Source organism: Emys orbicularis, chromosome 4 (assembly GCF_028017835.1).
Source record: "Emys orbicularis isolate rEmyOrb1 chromosome 4, rEmyOrb1.hap1, whole genome shotgun sequence".
Classification (NCBI taxonomy): domain Eukaryota; kingdom Metazoa; phylum Chordata; order Testudines; family Emydidae; genus Emys; species Emys orbicularis.
In genome coordinates, this window is record NC_088686.1 from 72,794,358 (window position 1) to 72,816,603 (window position 22,246).

Sequence of the window (22,246 nt, forward strand, 5' to 3'; positions counted from 1 at the left end):
TGCATTTCAGAGTAAGAGAAGGTTCCCAAATACTAGGGGTCTTGCCAAGCTTTGATAGTCTACCATGATTTCAATCTCCACTTCAGCAAATGACATTCCTGTGTTCCTTCAGGGTGGTTATAGTCTGGGTCAGCAGTAAGTAGCTGCCAGTGTGGCAAAGATTTCAACTCCACTCCAGCAGTGCCTTCTGAGTGGTGAGGTAATAATACCTCAGTAGAATGCTGGAGTTAACAAGGATGTGGGGACTTATTTACCATTTTTCTGGCATCCTCTTCTACCCTTGGGGCAGGACAAGTAGGAGTTTTGCACAGATTTCTCATGTCTCCCACAAGAGAAGTCAGAAATTTTCTTCTAAGGGAAACATCCAGGCCAAGAGGCCTGCTCCAAGGTAACTGTGGAGAAAAATAGGAGACCCTGTAACCCTAAGGAGAAGGAAACTGTTAAATGTATTTCTGAATGATCCATTATTTTCATAATCATCCTTCAAAAGACAGTACAAATACACATTAATATTTGGAATTAAGTGGTTTAAGATCATGGACATTTTCCTTTGCCCTCAAAAGTGATCCTTCCCTTTTAGCCCAGGCCACCAAAAGTTTTTGGGTTGTTTTAGCCACACAAGGTAGCACTAAATCCATTTAAACTGGCAATTAAGATAGGTTTATGGCTGTTTTGGGTCATCAAGGTAACGTGAAGCAGCTAGAGCATACCAGTGAGTCTGGCCGTTTAATTCTGTACATGAAGCAGGTATCTCCAATGTCTTTTAGAAAAATATTAGATTGAGATTTTCAAAGGAGATTTAGTGATAGGCACTCTTATTGATTAACTCTTTTAGGCTCTTTAGAAAAATCCCAGCCTTGATAAATAATATTTTAAATAGTATTAACTCCTTAAGTAAAGGAGAAGTTTTGGTTTCAGGGGCAATTGACTACAGGTGGGCATGTCCGTTTTAAACACTGTATTGTGTAATGCTGCTTAGAGCAGGCTACACACATAGTGCTTAAAACACTGGTAGCTGATGGTACCTTGTCTACACTAGCATTCTCACTTTTGGAACCACCAGTAGAACCAGTGGTAGCAATGGCGGGCAATTTTAGTGGTGTAAATTTAATGTAGACGAGGTCTTAGACGGGCCAGGATCAGTGTGAATGGACTTTAAAGCCTCCAATAGTACTCCAACTATCCAGAAGAATTGAAAGCCCATTCTGTTTTGTGATAGTTATTTCATCTCCTTGTATGTATTAAAATTTGTAAAGCTGCGATATGCAGTTCACTTCACACCTTTATGAAGCATTACTCCCTCAACTCTGGAGCTAGATCAGATGTGCCAGTTTGGGTGGGGGGCAGTCTTTCAATCTCTCTTCAGGGACCAGCTCTGTTCTCATTTACACAGGTATAAATCCAAAGTACTTTCATAGATTTCAATAGAATTACTCCAGAAATACACAGGTGCTACTGAGAAGAGAATTTGGTCTTTAATATTTCTCACCCACCCTCTTAGAACGGCAACACCTACTTAGCCTTCTACTATGGAGATCTGTGCTGTTGGAGTAAGTGCCCATGTGCCAAACCACTCAGCCTTCTTCAGCCTTTGCCTACCCCATCTCGACCTTGGTCTTCTGTATCCTTGGACTTCATCATAAAGCTACCCTACTCCCATGGTTGCATTGTCATCCTTGTTGCCGTCAACTTCCTCACTAAGGTGGCATACTTTATTTCCATTCACTCCCTCCCAACTGTCCAGGAAAACGGTCCACCTTTTTCTAGATCATATTTTTCAGCGCCATGAACTGCCAACTGGAGTAGTCTCAGATCAAGGTTCACAATTCACTTCCTGTTATTGGCACAAATTCTGCAAACTCTTAGAAATGAAATTTCTTACCTCCTCAGCCTATCACCTGCAGACCAACAGGTAGACAAAACAAGCGAACCAGGTCCTTGAGCAACACCTCTATTGCTTTCTCAGTTATTGTCAAGGTGACTGGGTTGTCCTCCTGCCATATGCAGAGTTTGCATATACACCTCTACCCCAATATAACGCGACCCGATATAACACGAATTCGGATATAACGTGGTAAAGCAATGCTCCGGGGGGACAGGGCTGCGCACTCCGGCAGATCAAAGCAAGTTCGATATAACGCGGTTTCACCTATAATGCGGTAAGATTTTTTGGCTCCCGAGGACAGCGTTATATCGGGGAAGAGGTGTAATAGCTCCACTCATGCATCCACCCAACATAGGTCTTTCTATGCAAACTACAGTTTCCACTTTAAACTTAATTCAGCTGCACCTCCAGACTCCCAAGTCCCTTCCACAGCAGATCTAGTTGCCCACCTTCACTGGGTCCAATGAGAGCTTAGTGAACACCTTGAAGTCTCCAAGAAGACATATAAACATCATGCTAAGCAAAAATGCCAAGCCACACTGACCCTGTCTGTTGGAGATAAGGTCTGGTTGTCCTTCAAACAGCTAAAATCCACCTGTCCCTCAGCAAAATTGGATCATCAGTACCTAGGCCCATTTAAGATAGCAGAACCAATCAACCCTGTAGGCATTTAGGCTCCAGTTGCTGGATGGTCCACCCAGTTTTCCATCTATCTCTTCTGAAATCCAACATGGAGAATCCCTTTCCTGTTCACTCCACTCTACTCCACCACCACCTTTAGTAGATATCCAAGGCCAACAGGAGTATGAGGCCCAGGAAATTCTAGAGTCCAAGTGGCAAACACTATTATCTGGTGGACTGTGTGTGCTATGGATCAGAAGCACAATCATGGGAGCTGGTAGAAAATGTTCATGCTCCAGAACTCATACTTGCATTCCTTCAGAAATACCTCCTGAAGTTAGGTCCTCTGGCGCCCTAGCAGGCACCCTTGAAGGAGGGTTACTTTTAATGTCAGTACTCAACCATGTCCACAAGAAATTCTGCAGCTCTAGGTCTTGGGTTTTGAAGTGGCTGAAATGGCTGGCAATTGGCATCTTTAACACCTTGAGTCTGGGCTGGCTCTCTGGGGTATAAAGGCACCTTCTGCCATACAACAGACCATCCTTCAAATGAAATCTTGAGTGGGGCAGAATGTTAGGAGCATCTAGAGTCTGATAGCTCTTAGTAGCTTGGAGGTCTTGGGGAAGCAGGGACCGGAAGAAAGGTATCAGGTTCCTGTTTGCTGTCCCTTGGAGAAAACTTGATGGGTGTATAATGGTACCAAAGGGAGCTATGTCTTACTCAGCATATTAATCCTTGCAGGACAGAGCATCTGCCTTCCCATTCTGTGATCCAGGGCAATACGTGTCAACAAAATTGAATCTTGCAAAGAAAAGTGACCAGCAGCTCTATCACTAGTTAAAGTTATGAGCAGTTCAAAGATATTCCAGATTTTTGTGGTCAGTAAGGATCTGGACCAGGAACTAAGCTCTTTCTGGAAGGTGTCTCCATTCTTCAAAATCTGCCTTTATGGCTTTGCTCTAGATATCATAACTCTTCTGAGCAGGGGTTGGGGGCACAGGGATAGAATTAGTTATGTGAGCCAGTATGTTGTGTCAGAATGGCTCAGATGGCAAAGTTCAAAGGATTTGCCTCAATGGTGAAGGGCTGGGCAGGATCCAAGTACACAAGAATGGGAGCTGAGGTAAAAGATCTTTTTAGCTGATCAAATGTGAAGTGTGCTTCTGGCAACCAGATGAAATGAATTCCCTTTCAAAGAAACGCAGTTATTGAGGCAACTAGGTGAGAGAATCCTTTGATAAAATGCCTGTAGAAATTGGCAAACCAAAGAAACTACTGAATGCCTCTTATGTCCTTCAGGGCATTCCATCCAGAGATGGCAAATACTTTCCATGGATCCATTGTTAGCCCTTCGGGGAAAATGGTATACCCGAGGAACTTGACTGTGTCTTTGTCAAACTCACATTTCTCCAGTTTGGAGTACAGATGGTTTTGGTGGAGTCTGTTAAGCATGTGGAGTACATGTTGATCATGCAGTGCCCGGTTTTCAAAAAAAGTAAGAATGTCATCCAAATAAATAACCACAAACTGGTCCGATATGTCCCAAAAAATATTATTGATGAAATTTTGAAATGTTGCCGGAGTGCTACACAACCTAAAAGGCATAACTAACGCTTCAAAATGTTCAAATTGGGTGTGGTACAGTCTTCCATCCATCACCTTCTCTGATTGAGACCAGGTTGTAGGCCCCATGTAGGTCTGACTTAGTAAAAAAATTTGGCTGAGTAGAGCCTCCCAAAGTAGCAAGGGGTAGCAGTTTCAGACTGTCACCTTGTTCAGAGCTCAATAGTCAACACAAGGGTATAAGGAGCCATCCTTCTTTGCCACAAAGAAGATTGGAGCCCCCACTAGAGATGTATGTGTGTGGGCAAATGAACCCCCTTCTCTAAGGTGTCACGGAGGTACTCCCAGAGCATCTGGAGTTCGGACAACAGGAATCTTGGCTGTGGGTTGCAGGTCAATTGGACAATCATAATTATGATGGGGTGGCAAAGCATCTGCCCTCTTTTTATCAAAAACATCGCAGTAATCCAGAATTTTCACTGGGATTCCTGAAGCTACCAAGGGAGTTGCAGGGATGGCGGCAGTCCCCTTCAGTGTACCTCCTTTGGTCTCTGAATTCTCAGGTAGCTGGCAAAGATTGCAGGGGGTTTCTGGTCCAGCACATGTGTTTGGGACGCAAAATTGATGGTGGAGTCTTGATGTAAAGTGTACTGTCCCTGTCCCCCAGTGGATGCATGGATTATGGGTGATGAGCCAAGGAATGCAGAAGATGATGGAGGAGTGAGGTGCGTGGATCAGACTGAACTGTAAAATATCCCAGTGACGCTGGAGCATTGTAACCATCAAAGGTGCTGTTTGATGAGTAACCAGGCCAGTGCATTCTTGGCAGATAGTGTGCAATTCGGATCATCAAACACAATTGCCATAGTTTGGATGAACTCTTTGAACTGCTTCAGCAGAGGACTAAAAGTCTTCAGGAGGGGAGATGGCCAGACCAGGGCATCCTTAGTTAGTAGTCTAGTAATAAGTCCTACTCGGGTCTGGTCAGTGGAGAATGACTGGGGCCAAAGCATGAACAGGACCCAGCAATGGTTCCTGAAACCGCAGACGTTGTTATGGTCCCCATCAAACTTATTTGGTATTGGAATCCCTGGCTCCCTAGAAGCCAGGGCAGCAGCTATGGGCAGGATGGTTTGAGCATATAGGGTTGCAGTTTGTACCTGCAAGGCCATAACCTGGGCCTATAAGGTCTGCAGAATTGCCACGATGTCCAGCAGAGACACAACTGCCTCTGCAGAATCCATCTGAAGGGCAGTCCAACCATTACCCGCACTTGTTCAATCTTTTGAGCTGCTCAAAGTATCAGTGACTGAGCTGTGAGTGGTCTGGCTTAGTGTCTGGAGCAAGAGTCTGGCCTATCAGGTAGAGCTGAATCCAGATGGGGCAGGTCCAGGAGTCGTAACCAGGAGTCAAAGATCAAAGCCTAAGATGAAGGAGTCATAGTCAGAAGGTGGAGATGAAGATCTGAGCTGGAAGTCAGAGATCAGGAAGGAGCTGGAGTAGGAGTGGGTACAGGCTGGGGCTAGAGCAGGAGCTAGGCTAGAGACAGTGGAGGCAGAGACAGGATCAAGCACAGTTGCAGGGGAGAATGTGAGGAGAGGGGCCTTTAGATGTGGGCAGGCCCACACCTGCCCATCCCCAGTGCTTCAATAAGTGCAGGCTAGAATGTGTTGAATGGCCATTGGACTGGTGCTGCTACTGAGCGTAAGTGTCAGCCTGCAGCCAATCAGGTGGCGAGGTTAATTAGATAGCTTCTTTCAGGGCCAGCTTTCATTGGATTGCCAGGAGACTGGCTCTGCTGCAGGCTGGCCCCAGACACCAAGTGCCTGAAGATATTCCAGGCAGCGCTGCAGCTCACAGAGCAGCATGGGGCGGCTGCTGTAACTTAGATAGGCTCTTAGGGTTGGCAAAGATATGCTGGGGGCGGCCTCTCTAGTCTCTGGAATAGCCAAGGATCAGGAGGGAGCAAAGGTAACTTAAAGCTCCCTTAGCCCTCTCTCTCCCTGGCTTGAGAGTTCCCAGGGTTCATTCTTATGTTCTAAGGCATAGTATCTCAAAACTCACACCATCATATAAACCTTTCATTCTATGAACTTAAGAGGAAGGAGAATTGTAAATTAAAAAAAACCCCAAACAACAAACCCCTCCCCTCCCCAAAAACTGTTTTCTTAAATGATGGTCACATTAACTTATTATATTCACAACGCACAAAAATCAGTCTCCCCGAAGACAAACGAGCACAAAAAGAAGCACAAAAAAGCAGGGGGACAGGGAAAAAATGCTCTTTTACAGTCAGATGTGGGTTGAAGCTGGTATCTCCTTATTCTTGTCTCAGTTCCTGGTTCATCTGAGATCAGGCTGGAAGACTGATGTAAAGATGAGGCCTGGCTGTTGGACTATGTTTCTTCCTCTTTCCTGTGGCCAAAAGCCAGCTGAGCCAGTGTCAGATGAGCAGGCTGATACTAATCCAGGACTGGCTCGGGTTAACATTCTTCAAACCCAAGGAACAGTTTTGACCTGATGTTCAATAAGCTTCATACCACTTAAATCTTATAATATAAATAAGGATAGGAAAGAAAAAAAAAAGATATTGAAATGCCAATAGACCAAAGTTGGCAAAAATGCTACCTTCACTTCAGAATCCTTTAGCTTTTTATAACTGTATAGTCCTTGGAAAACTTCTCAGTCCTTGAAAAAAATCTGGAAAGAATTTCTATAATCAGTCTTTTAACCCAAATAATTGTAACCCAGAAATATATCAACAGTCCCAGTCTAAAAAAAAAAAAAAGGCTCAAAACAAAGGTCCCAGTATGTATTAGGTTCTTCTTAGCATGACTTTTGTTAGGTGGTGCATAGTCCAAAGACCTTAAATCTATTACAGAGTCTCTCTTGGAGATAGGCCATGTCAGTTGGCCTCATTGTCACATCAGGTTATGAGGAGGGTTGGGCACTACAGGGCAGATTGGGAAGGGCATTGTGTGTGTGAGATGTGGAAGACAGCATAGGAGAAGTGAACCAGTGACCAGTCTAGGTGGGCACTATTGGTGGAGTGGAGGAAACTAGGGTGGGGAAAGAAATTGAAATTGCTGGTGATGGTTAGAGAGGGAAAATGTGGTTACTCAAAGTGGAATTTGGTCAGGACATGGGGGCTATGATCCCAGCTCATGATAAAGGACATAGAAAGTCAGGAACCAGGTCAAAAAAGAGAAAAACAGAAAAGCCAAAATACAAGCCCTACCTTCTGTCACTTTATATATTTTGTAGTATTACATTGAGTTATGATGAACGTTACCCTGTTGATAGTCCTGGGACTGAAATACTCTGATTATCCGCTGGAGAGGTAAAATTAATGCGAATACCCCTCAAATTAGCCTACCACTTTCTCATTCCTGAGCCTGTATAACCACATAGTGTGAGAGGATCGAGACCCATCATTTCTTGACTTCTTTTCTGAAGCTGCCAACAAGACTGTAAGTTATGATGTGAACATCTGTCCACTAGGAACTGTTCTGAGTTTATCATTCTATTTTACAAAGGCCAAGAAATATTGTTCAGATAGTAATGTTAAGTCTCGCAAACCCCCTTGTGCTTCTGGTCCATAGCGCACACAGTCCACCAGATAATAGTGTTCAGTCACTATCAATCTAGGCTTGGTAGAAAGTGATTTAAAAGGCTCTACAGCCCATTACCAACTTTCTGAGCCACCTACACAACACACCCTGATGTCCTGGATACTAATCCACATGTGAGGGGATTCTCAGAAACTGATGGAATAGGGTCTGGCCAAACATGAATAATGTGCCAAACCAGTTACTGTAGCTGCAACAGGACTGTTCCCTGGCATTTTTACCTTTAAATGTTTTAGTTATACACAATGATGGTTAGCTGGTTGTTGAGATGAGTTGGCTTGTTTTACACTGATACATAATGTTCAACATTGCCTTAGTTAACATGCTTGTTCACAGCCATATTCAGATAGAGTGAAATTTTGTAACATAGACCAGGTCTCAGATGGCTACTTGTAAATTTTCTTGAGTCTCGCTATCTTTCTCTGTAACAAAATGCTCCAACACTATGAACAACCTGCCATCAAATTGTTCCTAGTAATGTGGTTAATAAATCTTATTTTTATTTTCTATCCTGCCTGATATTTGCCTTGTAACTGATATAATAATTATTTGTCTGCATCATATTTAAGAGTCTCACCTTCCAGAGCATTTTGCAAAGGCTTGTTACTTTAGGTCTCTCTCACTAGGTATTTCTATGGTTCCCATCATTGCAGAACCAATATCTGAGCATCTCATAAATGTTAATGTATTTATCCTAGCACCATCCCTGTGAGGCAGATAAATATTATCTCCATTTACAACGGGGGAATTGTGGCACAGAGCAAGGAAGTGTGCCCAAAGTCACACAGTGGCAGAGTCTGTGGCAGTCAGGAACTGAAACCCGATCTCCTGAGTTCCCCTCCAGCACCATAACTACAAAACTACTAGCCAGAATTGGTCTGACTTCATTAATGGAGCAGGCATGATAGCACTGACTCCACAGTGTAGGATCATTCTAAAGCAGTGGTTCCCAAACTTTAACAACCTGTGAACCCCTTTCACTAAAATGTTAAGTCTCGCAAACCCCCTCCTAAAAATGAATATTTCCAGGGATTTTCTCCTTTACCTGAGTATAAATTATAAAAGCAGTGATCTTGGAAATATAAAATTTGTTTTTATGACATGCTTATTACACACAATTTATTATTATTTATCATTACAGTATTTTTATTACATTATGAAAACGGCAACACTCTTCCAAGATCTCACTTTCGTAGCTTGCATCACTTTGAATAAGCCTGTTATAAGACAAGGCTCCTATGTTTCATCAAGGAGTATCAGATGTGAAACAGCATGAAGGTATTTAAGAAGCCAACTCAAAGAGTTCCTCCTACACAAGCATTCAGGTCTTGAGCAGTCCAGACTCCAGGCAAACAACGCACGTTACAACAAAGCTTAAACTTGTTCTTCATAATAATTTTAAAAACAATACTAGCTGCCTATTTAATTTTAAAAACAGCAAAAAATATCTACCTCCCTTTCCATTTCTTGTAAGGAGTCTTGAAGTTTAAGTCTCCTCAGTGTGATAGATATGCTTAGCTCTTGGAAGTCCAGTGGCTCCGTGCTGCTGGCCCCATGCTGCCTGGGGTCCCTAGGGACAGCTCTGTCCGCCATTAGGGAATTTTTTCCTGAGAACCCCCTGTAATATTTCGCAAACCCCCAGGGGTTCATGAACCCCAGATTGGGAACCACTGTTCTAAAGGGATGTAATTTATGGACTCTGCAGCTATACATGGAACCCCAGAGCACATAATTTGGGCAAGTTGTGAATGGACAAGGTATTAACCAAAGATTCATGAAGAGGAGAGAAAGGACCTATAGTACTAGGCCACCTCTAGTACATATCAGGGGTTAGTGCAGAATTGTCATGCAATTCAATGAAAGCACAGCATATTCTTCAGTGCCTTTTCTAGTTTAGTTTTAAATTACCCAGTCATGGGTTCTTCCACCTCTTCAACTGGGAGACTATTCCACAGATCTTATACTTAGAACAGTCTAAATGTCCTTTTGGTCTAATTTCAGTTCACTCATTATATCATCCTAGACAATTCCTTTTATCCCAGCCATTCCCCCCAAAAACTGAAAGAAACATTATTCCCTATTTTCAAACAACAAGGCTAAAACGGTGAAATTTTAAATAATGATCAAGGAATTTTTTTTATTCATTTAAGTTTCAATATCATTACAGAAAATGTTATGGTACAGAGTTGTTTAACATTAGTTTTATTTCTTTGCTCATTTGATTTCCACATGAATGCTGGTAACATTAATATCTGTACAAGATCAGTCTTTGATTTTTTTTTTTTTTAGTTTTTAGTTCTGTACATCTTTAAATGTATTGGTTAAAAAGGCTGTCAGCACTTAAGGAAGCAATTTTTTTTGTTTGTTCAAATAAAAGGTATCCAGTTACTGCCCAAGAGTACTGAGCCAGGTGGCTGCTGGGCCGAGAGATATCCCTGAACGCGCAGCGAGGGGGGAAACCTCGGGGCTTGATCGGGTTCCCAGTGCAGCCACTCTGCTTTTGGCACTGTGCACATCAACACGAGATACAAGATAAAGAACAAGCAGAAGCTCTCTGTGAAGCAGTTATGAAGCATACTAATAAGGGAAATCCAAGTGTTGTCTACGCTAGTATAAATAAGCAGACAGCCTTGTTTTAAGAGCATAAGTAGTTGTATCTTAAAGATGAGAAAAAACACAAGTTCTGCAGGCACCTACTGCTGTCTACTAAAAGCTACTGCTATCAGAACTAGCATTGAACACACAAAGCAATTGCAAGAAAGGAAAAAGTTGCTTTGATATAATCAGAATAAATTTCTTTGTTAAGATTTGTTTTTTTAAAGTTTTTTTAAAAGGTATTTATTTAAATTCCATTTGAAATATAGTTCAAGATGTTGACTATACTGATCAACTTTATCCAATTCAGAAAAACTAGCTGTGCCGTTGCATATTACAGGATACAGTCAATGATATGTGGACATGCATCAAAGCTTCACTCTTGCTGGTGACATCATAGCCTTCCGATGACCATGACGTCCACCACCTCGCCCTTGTGAAGCTCCACATACTGCTCTGTCTTTGGAGGTAGCATCAACAGTCCATTGGCACTACGCATACTCATCAGACGACTGCTCATCTGATTCCCTAGAGCAGAATGAGAGAAAGATTGCGGTTAACAGTACTACTACCACAATATGTGAAGATGGAAAAAAGGGCTATTCTTAGGAGGAGAATCATGGAGCTAATTTAGTCATGGAGCATGGGGTCTGGATACTCAACGGACATATGGCAAATACTTACAGAGTACCCAGGAGAAAGAACTTTTTCCAGGTTCTCCAAACTTCCATTCACTCACTTGTCCTCCTTGCTATCCAAGCTCCCACATTTCTTCCCCTTACTACCCCACCTTTCCACTGATGTTCTCAAATCTTCCTGTTTTCAGATTGCCTTCCCACCAGTTTCCACTGACACCATAGTTATCTTACAATTTGTGTGTCTAATCCATTTCATACAATAACTAAAAACCTAGCACAATCTACATAATTCATCCACTCATAAGAACTCAGAACTCCCACTTGACACCCTCAGACTTGCAATATGTTGTGAAAGTGAACAATTTCAGCTCTGCTGGACCAACTGTGAAGCAAAATACAGAGGCAAAAGTCCCGACAGAGAATACTCTGCCTTTGGCTTCTTGGTGTTCAAACCTAGGGACTGACAGTGAGAGCATTCCAGTTGGTATCAACTGTCTGCCTGGAACATGAGAAAAGAGGTAGCGCATAAAATAACCAGGAACTAAACCATGTAAAGCTTTACAGATAAAAATCAACATCTTGAATTGCCCCTGTAAAAGTGCCTGTTCAGTCTTTGGAATCAGAGGTGTAGAGCTCCATGTGCTAAATCTACCTATGTAAGCAGTGAGACACAATCAGTACTAACAAGTCTCCAGGTAGTCTCCAAGGAAAGCTTCATGTAGGATGTATTGTTTTAAACCAATCTGGAGGTGACAAAAGCATGGGTAGCTGTAGCATGATCTACATCCATCTGAGAGAGAGGCAAGGTCAACCTACTAGCCACATGCCGATGGAAAAACTACTCAAGTACTGCTTCAACCTAGAAACCTAGGAGCAGCTGAGGATCGAACAGCACCCCCAGATTGCAAATCTGGTGTAAAAAGTGGCCATATCCTCTTGATTGAGAGAATAGATACCACCCTCAGCTATCTCTACTGGATGTTTCTCCCATTCAGCTAGCAACATCTCTGTTTATTTGGCATTAAATTCAATCACCCAGCTCCCATCCATGCCCCAACTTGTATTTAGTAAATGTATGAGTGTGGAAGTGAGCATGTGAGGAAGTGCATGTCTATGAGTGAGCACAAACAAGTGTGAGTGAATGTTTATGCAAAAGAATGTGTAAATAGGCAGGCTGTGTGTATGCAAATGAATGTGTGTCAGGGAGCATGAAGGCAAGCAATTGTGTAAAAATTGGCGTAGGCTAGCAAGTCTGTGTTCTACAGCATCAGTGAACTTGCATGTAAGTATGTGCAGGTGTGTGTGTGTGTGTGTGTGTGCATGTGTATGTTGGCAAACATGCAGTTATAGGCTTAAGTGTGTAAATATGTGTATGTATTTGATTGTTTGTATGGTGGATGTTTGGGAGCCTGTCTGTGGGTGTGTCAGTCTACGTAAGTGGCTAACCTGTACTCTGTGCCCAAGGCAGTGGTTCTTGGTGATGCCAAGTCAGTATGCACCGATGGTATTCTGGGCGAGGATCCAATTTTACATCACATGATAACTGCAGGAAAAGCAAAGAGAGGAAGAAGATACAGGCTTTCATTCACATTTCATTAGACAAGCTAGACTTTATTCTGCTTTAGTCATCTGCAACAGGATTGTCAGCTCAGTTCTGACTGTAGAATATTTACTACTGGTGAAGGTTGGGTAAACTCACACTCACACAGCTAGTACATTTTATCCCAAGTTTACCTATCCACCTCTGGGGTGGAACACAAAAGATTTTTTAACTGCACAGCAGCATTATATAACTGTTTAGGACTAGGACTGTAGAGTAATTTATGCAATTGAAATTGTAGGGAGAATTAAGATTGGCAGGAAGTAATTATCTCAACCGGATAAACCCAAGAGCTAATATTCCCTGCTACTGTCAAAAATTCCATGGGCAAGTCAAGTGGTCAGGACCTCAGGCTTACATCTCATTCGAAAGATGGTGCTTCAAACAGTGCAGCTCTCACTAATGACACTCTGTGGTATTGGTTGGGTATTGACTCAGAGGGAAGAGTGGCATCTAGTTAATCACCATCAGCACTTCCTACAGCCCAATCCTTGTGAGATCTGATAGGATCCCTGGACAGAGTGGCATGACTGGTTAAGAGGCAGAAAGAATAGAGCAGGGGTAGGCAACTTTCAGAAGTGGTGTGCCGAGTCTTCATTTTTTCACTTTAATTTAAGGTTTCGCGTGCCGGTAATACATGTTAACGTTTTTTAGAAGGTCTCTCTCTATAAGTCTGGGGTGTGTGTGGAGGTGCAGGGCAGAAGGCTGGGTGTTGGGGGAGGTCAGGGCAGAAGGCTGGGGGAGGTGTGGGGGTGCAGGGCAGAAGGCTGGGTGTTGGGGGGAGGTCAGGACAGAGGGCTGGGGTGTGTGTGGAGGTGCAGGGCAGAAGGCTGGGTGTTGGGGGGAGGTCAGGACAGAGGGCTGAGGTGTGTGTGGAGGTGCAGGGCAGAAGGCTGGTTGTTGGGGGGAGGTCAGGGCAGAGGGCTGGGGGTGTGTGGAGGTGCAGGGCAGAGGGCTGGGGGTGTGTGGGGGTGCAGGGCAGAAGGCTGGGTGTTGGGGGCGACTTGAGGTCAGGGCAGAGGGCTGTGTGTGTGTGGAGGTGCAGGGCAGAAGGCTGGATGTGTGGGGGGGTTCAGGGCAGAGGGCTGGGGGGGATATGCCCTGTTCCACCCCCTTCCCCCAGGCTCTGTCCCTACCTCTCTCTGCGTCCCCTACGGAGCAGGGAGCACGCTGCCGCTCGGCTCTGCTCCGCTCCCCCTCCCCCTCCCCCTCGCAAGGGCCATCGCCGAGAGGGAGGGGGAGGAGGAAGGGCTGGAATGCACCATGCTGGGGGAAGAAGCGGGGGAGGAGGGAAGCTTGGCTGCCGCAGGACCAAGCTTCTGCCTCCTGCCCCCGCAGGGGAGAGCGGTGGGCAGGGGGGCTGTGTGGGGCGGGGGGCCGGGACCCCCCCCACCGCTCTCCCCTGCGGGGGCAGGAGGCAGAAGCGTGGTCCTGCGGCAGCCAAGCTTCCCTCCTCCCCCGCTTCTTCCCCCAGCGTGGCGCTTTCCGGCCCCTCCGCCTCCTCCTCTCACTGGGCAGGCAGCATGCCACTCAAAATCGGCTCGCGTGCCGTGTTTGGCACGCGTGCCGTAGGTTGCCGACCCCTGGAATAGAGCTTGCTGTTGGGATCGCAGGTAGTGTTTGCAGCACTGACAGTTTACGAGTCCATAGATTTTTTCTAAACTGAGCAAATTTGAAACAGACTTCATTAAGAGGAGAGAAACATGGACACAACAGTGATTTTATAATCACTATCTCAAAACCTTCCTATTTTCATTCAACATTCTGATGTGAACAGAGAGGATTCTGATAGGTTAAGTAAGTTGGGCTGACTATATGTTTCCTGCATCTCTAAGTAATCCTTCTACACAAACTTAACAGCTGAGAAAAGCTTAACAGAAATCCCCTTTGCTTTCCCCCTTTTTCTTTTCATCATTTCAGTCCACGTGCTTGAACTCACCACATCCTATGCCCTCCCACAGGCAGCTCTTCCTGCAATTGTCTGAGCTACTCTTTCAGGCACTGCCTTTCTTATGCTCTTATACTATGTCTCTGACCTTCCTAGATCCTACGTGTACTCAAAATTCTGGTAAAAAAAGTCCTTCCTCACCCCACCCCACCCAACCGCCATAGTTCTGGGCTTTGGACAGTCAGTTCTTTCAAATGTAACATCAATATGACGCAGCAGAACATTTCTTGATATCAATGACCTTTAAACATTTTAGTACATTATGTCAGCTGCAAGCTTATGGGTGTCAGCTTGGAACACCAGCTAGGATTGCTTTTCTTATCCTTCTTGGATTAGACATCAATGCAGTACTTTTTGACTTGCTTCAGTATTACTTAGTGGACCATGTACATCTTCAGTGGTGCCCTATGCACAGCTGGTACATCCAATGAAATGGCAGCACTTCATAAAAACACTGCCATTTTCTACAATTACACAGTACCTACAGAAAATTCCAGCCTGGAAGAGTTTAGCCCCCTTCCAAATCCAGAAAATGGCTGGAGGAATGAGCTAGAGGGAAAGCCAGCTGCTTATGAAATGCGTAAGTGTTAAATGGCCTCCATTGCTCAGTGAGTTGCAACCTGCACTGTCAGGAACATGCATGGATGAGACTGATATTACCCACTATTCAAAGTAAAGGGTCTGGGAAAAATGAAACAGAGATGCAGCAATGTGTAAGTGAAAAACGGATCCATCTTGCAGTGATTTCAGGAGCTAAAATGATCATTAAATGAAGCTAGGAATGATGTTAAATGAGCAAATTTGCAAGTATGTGGATGGGCTGGTTTGATAGGCCTAACAGGACTAGCTGGACTGTTATGCAGGAAACTGGGATTTGCTTGATTCCTTGATCCAGTCTCCTCTTTCCCTGGGCTGACAGTAGCTTGGAAGAGGCATGGTGGAAATTTTACACTCAGCCCTGGGATTGGGGAGGAGACTGGAGAAAGGGCCTCCAATAGCAACCTCTAAGCCAACCCTAAACTATTCCTCTCCCTTCTCAGTGTAAACACCCATTACATCTTTTCAGGCAATTGTCTTATGACCTTTAGTTTTTGTTTAATCAAATTCAATCTATATTTAGCTTTTTAAAATCTTTCCAAATCATTTACCTTTAGTCATCTGATCTATTCTCTGCTGTGAATTCCCTTCAATTTATCATCATATCTCTAGTGCTGAGATATCCAAAGTTAGACAGAGTATGGGGGGGGGAGGGGGAGTGGGGCGGGCTCACTGAGCCTGTCAGACAGCAGGATCTCAAATATATTTTTCAAATATCCTATATTTGAAAGTCCTTACCCTGGCTTTGATAATGGTGGGCCGAGGATCCAGGATGCCTTGCATTTTCCTCAGTGCTGGGACAACAAAGAGATTGCAGGTGACAACAGCTGATACAGGATTTCCTAGAGAGCAAAACACAACCGTAGTTCACATGTGAGTAATTCTGAGTTAAGATGTGAAATGATGAAATAATCTCACATTTCCATAGCAATTTTCATCCTAAAGGATTCCAAAGAGCTTTTCACACTATATACACAGGAAAATCTTCACTTAAATCTGGAGTGGCATATGGCAGTTGTTAAGCAGTACACAACTTTACTACTCAGGAGTTTAGGACAAGAAGTGAAGCAGAATATTGTAGTCAACTGAAATTGAAAGGGAAATTTAGGGCCACAGAATGTAATTTATCAGATTATAATTCAGACTAGACATTGGAATAATAACTGTACTCTTGTAAAAAGTGTCATGGGATCTTTAATGACCGCACATGCTCAGATTCTTCAGGTATTCATTGGGAAGTTGGTTTTTGGCAGTATAATGCCCCCTAATATCATGCCAGCAAATTGTTTTAGTACTAATTCAGAGGGATTAGCACCAGCTACTGAGATTTAGTATTGACAGAGCGAAGAGTGCCACCTACTTTTTACAAACAACACTTCTTGCCAACACCTGGGCTGTCCTTGGTGACAACTCTAATAATATACATTATACAATCAGGTAAATGCTCTTCTCATCTCTCTCCTGAAAACAATCAATACAGGAGAGAAAGAAACCCTAAGCATATATCTAAAAAAAAAAAAAAAAAATCACGATCTCATGAAGAAGTGCAGTTCTTTTGTGGTCACAAACGCATGCAAGGTAAACAGAGTAAAGCAAGTTCTTCCTAGCTTCAGAATATGCAGCTTCCTATCCACACTGCTAATGCAACACTGAGGGTAGGTCTATACTACCGCTTAAGTCGATGTGACTTATATCTCTCAGTGGTATGAAAAAGACACCCCCCAGCCATGCAAGATATATCGACCTGAGCACTGTCCACACTGACACTATGTCAGCACATGCAGCTGCACCAATGAAATGCTTCTAGTGTATACCTGCCCTCATTCTGTGCATATTGATTTTCAAAGAGATACAGTGAAGTGAGGCAATAATGCCCTCTTTTGGTTCACACACCTTGAGCATGCAGTGTTGTTGTAGCTGTGTTGGTCCCAGGATATTTACTCCTGGAGGAATTCTGAGCCACTGCGCATGTGCAGAATTTATGTCCCCCACAAATTTCTTTGCTTCCCTGCAGAAAAATGACTTTCTGATGGGGAAGCAAAGGGAAGCCACAAGAGCAGTCATGCGACTGTCCCCAGCAGTGTGTTTTGGGTGCCCAGGGCAGCTGGCAGAAAGGTAAATCACTGTGGGGCAAGGGGTGGGACTGGGGAAGACCCGGCTGGTGGTTCCTACTCTGGGCAGGCTCAGCTGCCAGTCCCTGGGCTGGGGAGGATGGGACTTCCTCTTCCCGTGCATGGCATCCGGGGCCATGACCCACACCCAGATTTCTCCCCTGGCTGTAGGAAGCTCTGCACACTCCTCCCCCCCCATGCTTCCTGCATCCATCACTCCTCAGCTGCAGGGGGAGGGATCACTGTACAGGGAGCTGCTCCCCCATCCACCCAACCCCTGTGCATCCAGACCCCCTGATGAGTCCCACTCCCCCTGCACCCGGACCACCCCAATGAGCTACTTGCGCCTGAATCCCCACCCTACCGAGCCCCAACCAGCTATACCTGGATCCCCACCCCACTGAGTCCCACTCCCCCAGCATCTGGACACCCCCCCACACCCACACCCCCTGCCAAGTTCTATCCCCAGACCTAGACCCGCCCCCCCCTGCTGAGCACCAACCACCTTCACCTGGACCCCCTGCAGAATCTCATTACCGTTGCACACAGAAACCCCCCCAACAAGCACCTATGCATCCAGATCCCTCCCACACCCAGATCCCCCACTGAGCCACCTGCACCAGACTGCCCCACACAGAACGTTCTCAACCCACACGTGGATAACCCACACTAAGCCTCTTCACACTTGGATCCTGCCTTGCTGAGCCTGTCCACCTGCACCTGGCACAGAGGGGCAGGGTTTTGGGGTGCTTCTGGGGCAGGCCCGGTCCTTGTGTTGTGTCAGGGTTGGGTGCGGCCTCACTGCTGAGTCTGTGTCTCGGGAGGGAGCTGCGTAGTGATCTCTCACCTCTGTGCAGCCAGTGGCCTGTGCTCCCCAATGCCATGCTGGAGCCTCCAAATTTATTTGACAAATAAAATTTGCAGAATTTTAAAGTATTGTGCGCAGATTTTTTATTTTTTTGATGCAGAATGCCCTCAGGAGTAAATATTAGACAGACAAGGTGGGTCCAATAAAAGATATTACCTCATGCACCTTGTCACAGCTTGAGGATGACAAATAAGACTACAGTTCTGTGACATATTCTGGGACTGTCTAGTTTTTGTCTATATTAGTGGTACGTCAGATTCTGTGATTTAACTAACACAGATATTCCTGCAGAGAATATCCATTGGGAGGGTGGGGAAATAGGAGGAAAGGAAACTGCACTATATTCTTTAAAAAGACAAAGGAAGTCTCTGGATAGAACAACTGTAGGTCCTGTGCTCCATCACATAGTTAGACAGAGGTAAGAACTCTCTAGCATACCCTCAAATAAACCCTTTGCTGAATAAAAATTGGTGGGAAAATCTCAAGTGTTTTGTGCTTAGGAGAGCAAGTGCCAGGCCTCTGACCTTCATGAGGCATACTGGTTTTATTTTATGGATCTCTGTACCTGTGGAGAGCAACAAAAATCATTACAAAAATATCTTACCTGGCAGTGCAAAGATTATTTTTCGTACACCATCAATATCCAAAGTTGCAAATGTTGTTGGCAGGCTAGGGGGAAAGAAAGTTGTTAATAAATACACTGAACTCATATCTAACGTGGCTGTGCTATTATAATGTACAGATTACCTTCCATTCCTTTCAAAATCTGAAATTTTCCTTCTCTCCTTTATTGTCACTGCCTTTTTAACCCTTAGAGCACTGTGAGCATAATCATCCTCATTACATTGTGTTGAAGAACTTAAGCTGATTAAATTCACCTCCTTGTCCTCATCCCTCCCTCTCTCCCAACAATCACCTTAACCTGCTCCTCAAATGCTAATCCTTCTCCCTAGTAACCAAATCTCCTCCCAGCTTCTTGACCTCGTGCTAATACCCTTTCCTCCTAAATTGTTCTAGTATTATTAATACTTAATCATATTGTAGTAGCCCATAGAATCCCAATAAAGGACTGATTACTCTAACCATACAACTCCCACTGCCTGCTCTGGATCTCTCTCTTCCTGCTGACTCTTGTCTCAATTCCTTGAGCCTCTGGGCAGCCACTCTCAAATGACCCAGCCCCTAGAGTACTAACTCAAACACAATCTCACTACTAACTATTAACTACACGGAGTTTCCTGGTGTCATCCACCTGGGACCTGCTTAGTGTTCCAAGGGTTAAGGACTTGCCAAATGCCTTCATTCTATTTAGAAAAAGTGCTGCTGCTACAACAGGTATTTTCTGTTTTTCATACCTGTTCTTTATTATTAAGAACTAGCCAGCCAACCAACCAACCAACCAACCAGCCCTGCACCAGCTTTAGCCACAATCAGAATTTAGAATCCTGAACTACCTAGTTTGTAAACAAACCACCCTCAATAGTTATTGAGACAAGGAGCTGAGAAAAGACTCCATAGTCTTGGATTTGGAGAAAAGAATTCTCTGCTCCCAGAAGACCCACATTTTTCAGTGTCTCCACAGAGCACAGTACCAGCACTACAGTGAAGTAGTGGTGAGGCAGAAGCAGTACATTCTGCGTGTTTATATATAAAACAAGCACATAAAACATCCTGCATCACTTCAGAATTCCTATATGCAACATTTAGACAACAAGGAGCATTACAACCTAGATCCTACTCCACCCTTCTCTTATTTAAAAGCTCCTTGTTGTACCAATGTAGGTGATGTGAATTCTGAAGTGAAGTGAAATGTTTAATGAGCATATCAACAGCCAGAATGTCCATCCATTTCCCAGCTGCTTCATAGCAAAGCTGGTGTCTGAGCTCTGGCAATATATTTAGGGCTCTGCACATTTTTTAATGTGTTGATTTTTTCCCTGTGATTTCCAACATAGAAATATCTGTTGCTAATCAGCAGTAAGCTTTCAATTCTGGTTAAATTCACTAGCAATGGTAAGGACTGATTTAATTAGGGTTGATACTACTTCCTTCCCATATCCAACTATCCAATGGTTTATATTAGGTTTTAAAATAGCATCTCTACCAAAACAGAACAAAAACCACATGTAGCAGATTTGGCACAAGGTAAACTCCATCAGGGCCACAAAATTAAAAATATTTCTTACCCTGGTTTCATAAAAACTCTGCCAAAGTGAATCTGTGCATGAAGGTCAATGTCCAGCACCTGTTTAAGATAGTCCTGTTTACATTAAAAAAAAGAAAAAAAATATTAAAGTAACATCAAAGTTGTTTACAGTGGTTTACAGCATCAAAGATGTCATGTACATGGAGGCCCTGTTTAAAGTGTTATAAACTAGTAGGGAATTTCCAGTACTAGAAAGGAGTAACTTGCAGAAAGATGGGTGAGGAAGAGGGAGCTATAACTCTTTTAGACTCTGAACATGCAATTGACTCAGTGTGGATACAGGGATCCTTGCACAGTCAACTGCAGTACTGGCATCTTCAAAGTGTCCAAAGATATTCACTACAGGAAATTTTTAATGCCAGCTTGTGAAATCTGGTGCATACATTCCAAAGACAAAAACATTTTTCTTTATAAGTCAGGGCTAAGACTCAAACCCAATAAAACTACTTTTCTTTCGAGACTGTAAATTAGCTACTAGTGGAATTCAGTGATCAGCCAGTACCTTTCAGAACTAGGATGCACTGTAGACCTCAAAGTCTCTCAAAAGGTCACTGTAGTTCTTTGCAGTGTTATTGTAGCCACATTGGTCCCAGGATATCAGAAAGAAAAAGTGGGTGAGGTAGTATCTTCTATTGGACCAACTTCTGCTGGTGACAGAAGTTGGTCCAATAAAAGATATTACCTCACCCACCGTGTCACTATAGTTTTTGTAATTTCTTGGGGACATCATATAATTCACAGCTATAGGTTATTTAACTAAAGTTTCTGTAAGAGGGAAATTAGTGAGCCTACACTTTCTGTGCGTTGGTTCAAGTTAAATTATTTTGGATCAACACAATCAATCCATTAGTTCAAGAAGTCCGGAATTCCTTATGCTGTCTCTCTGTTGATAATAGCTGTGTGCTCACAGATGTGTATCATAACTGAAAATAACAAGCCTATATAAGTTTATTTCTACTAGACTCCATGCATCTTAAATTAGGTTATCACCTGCAAGAAATGTCAGTAAAGAGAGACTTTAGAAGCAATGAACCCGAGGTCCCTACGCAGATTTCTGACTTTTTTTCTTTTTTGTCTATCTGTTTTGTCCAAAGCTGTGACCCTTTTTCTGTCATGACACAAATTCTTGATTGTTGACTCCATTAAGTCCTTGTCTTTAATTTGCCATCTAAATTCTCCTTAAGATGTCTTCAGATATTTCATGAACACTACCAAGAGTCCAATATAAAAAGGATGGATGCCTCAAGGAACTGGTAATGAGATATGGAGCCTTTCAGCTTTAGGCTACTGTCTCAAATCCAGTCTAGATGAGGAGTGACCAAAAATTATTGGCATCCAAAGGCTGTTCAGATGCCTTTGTGAAATGAGGTGGTGGTCTCAATTCAGTTCCTAGTGGCCATGTGTCTGCATGACACCACTGTTCTAAAAATTCATGGATCAATCAACACTTTCCTTTCTGATCACAGTTCCAGGGTCAGTGACTGTGGACTTTACAGGGCCTGAAAGTAATTTTTAATGGACCAACAAAATGTTTCTAGTTCTCCCTTAATGCAAGATACTAGCCTTTTGAAGAGAGGATCTGCTCAGAAAACTGACTCTAAAAATGGAACCATTGAGCTTACTGTTTATCATCTCTCAGTGACTCCATATAAAATCTGCTCTGTTACACCTAGATAAATGTTTATTTTAACTGCCATTCATGCAAACACAACCTGGGATAAAAAAGTCAATTTGAGTTTTTTCCTTCTCATATGTCACCACAAGTTTTAAAGGTTCTCCAGGCCCATTTATGCCCTTTGTAACATCTGTCTTCACTGATTTTGCACAGCTACTACCAACTGCAATTTAGCAAACAATTCTGTTGATGATTCACAAGAAGGCAAATAATCCAGCTCACTGTCTTTTATGTGTGCTGTCTCTGCAGAGGTAAGAGGAATAAAACACAACAAAAACTATTTTAAGGTCAGCAGATCTAGCTCTGATAC

At 43.6% G+C, this 22,246-nt stretch overlaps 1 protein-coding gene across 2 annotated transcripts in view; it reads right to left on the bottom strand.

Moving 5' to 3' along the window:
* Window positions 1-9,912: 9,912 nt before the first annotated feature.
* Window positions 9,913-22,246, bottom strand: part of GPHN (gephyrin) — a 582,350-nt gene continuing 570,016 nt past the window's right edge. For both annotated transcript variants that reach the window (XM_065404477.1, XM_065404478.1), the window contains 5 exons: window positions 20,242-20,315; window positions 18,660-18,724; window positions 15,815-15,918; window positions 12,378-12,474; window positions 9,913-10,821 (listed from right to left, as the gene is read on the bottom strand). In XM_065404477.1, the coding sequence (XP_065260549.1) occupies window positions 10,688-10,821; window positions 12,378-12,474; window positions 15,815-15,918; window positions 18,660-18,724; window positions 20,242-20,315 (474 nt within the window). In that variant the 3' untranslated portion in view covers window positions 9,913-10,687. The remainder of the gene's footprint in view (window positions 10,822-12,377; window positions 12,475-15,814; window positions 15,919-18,659; window positions 18,725-20,241; window positions 20,316-22,246) is intronic.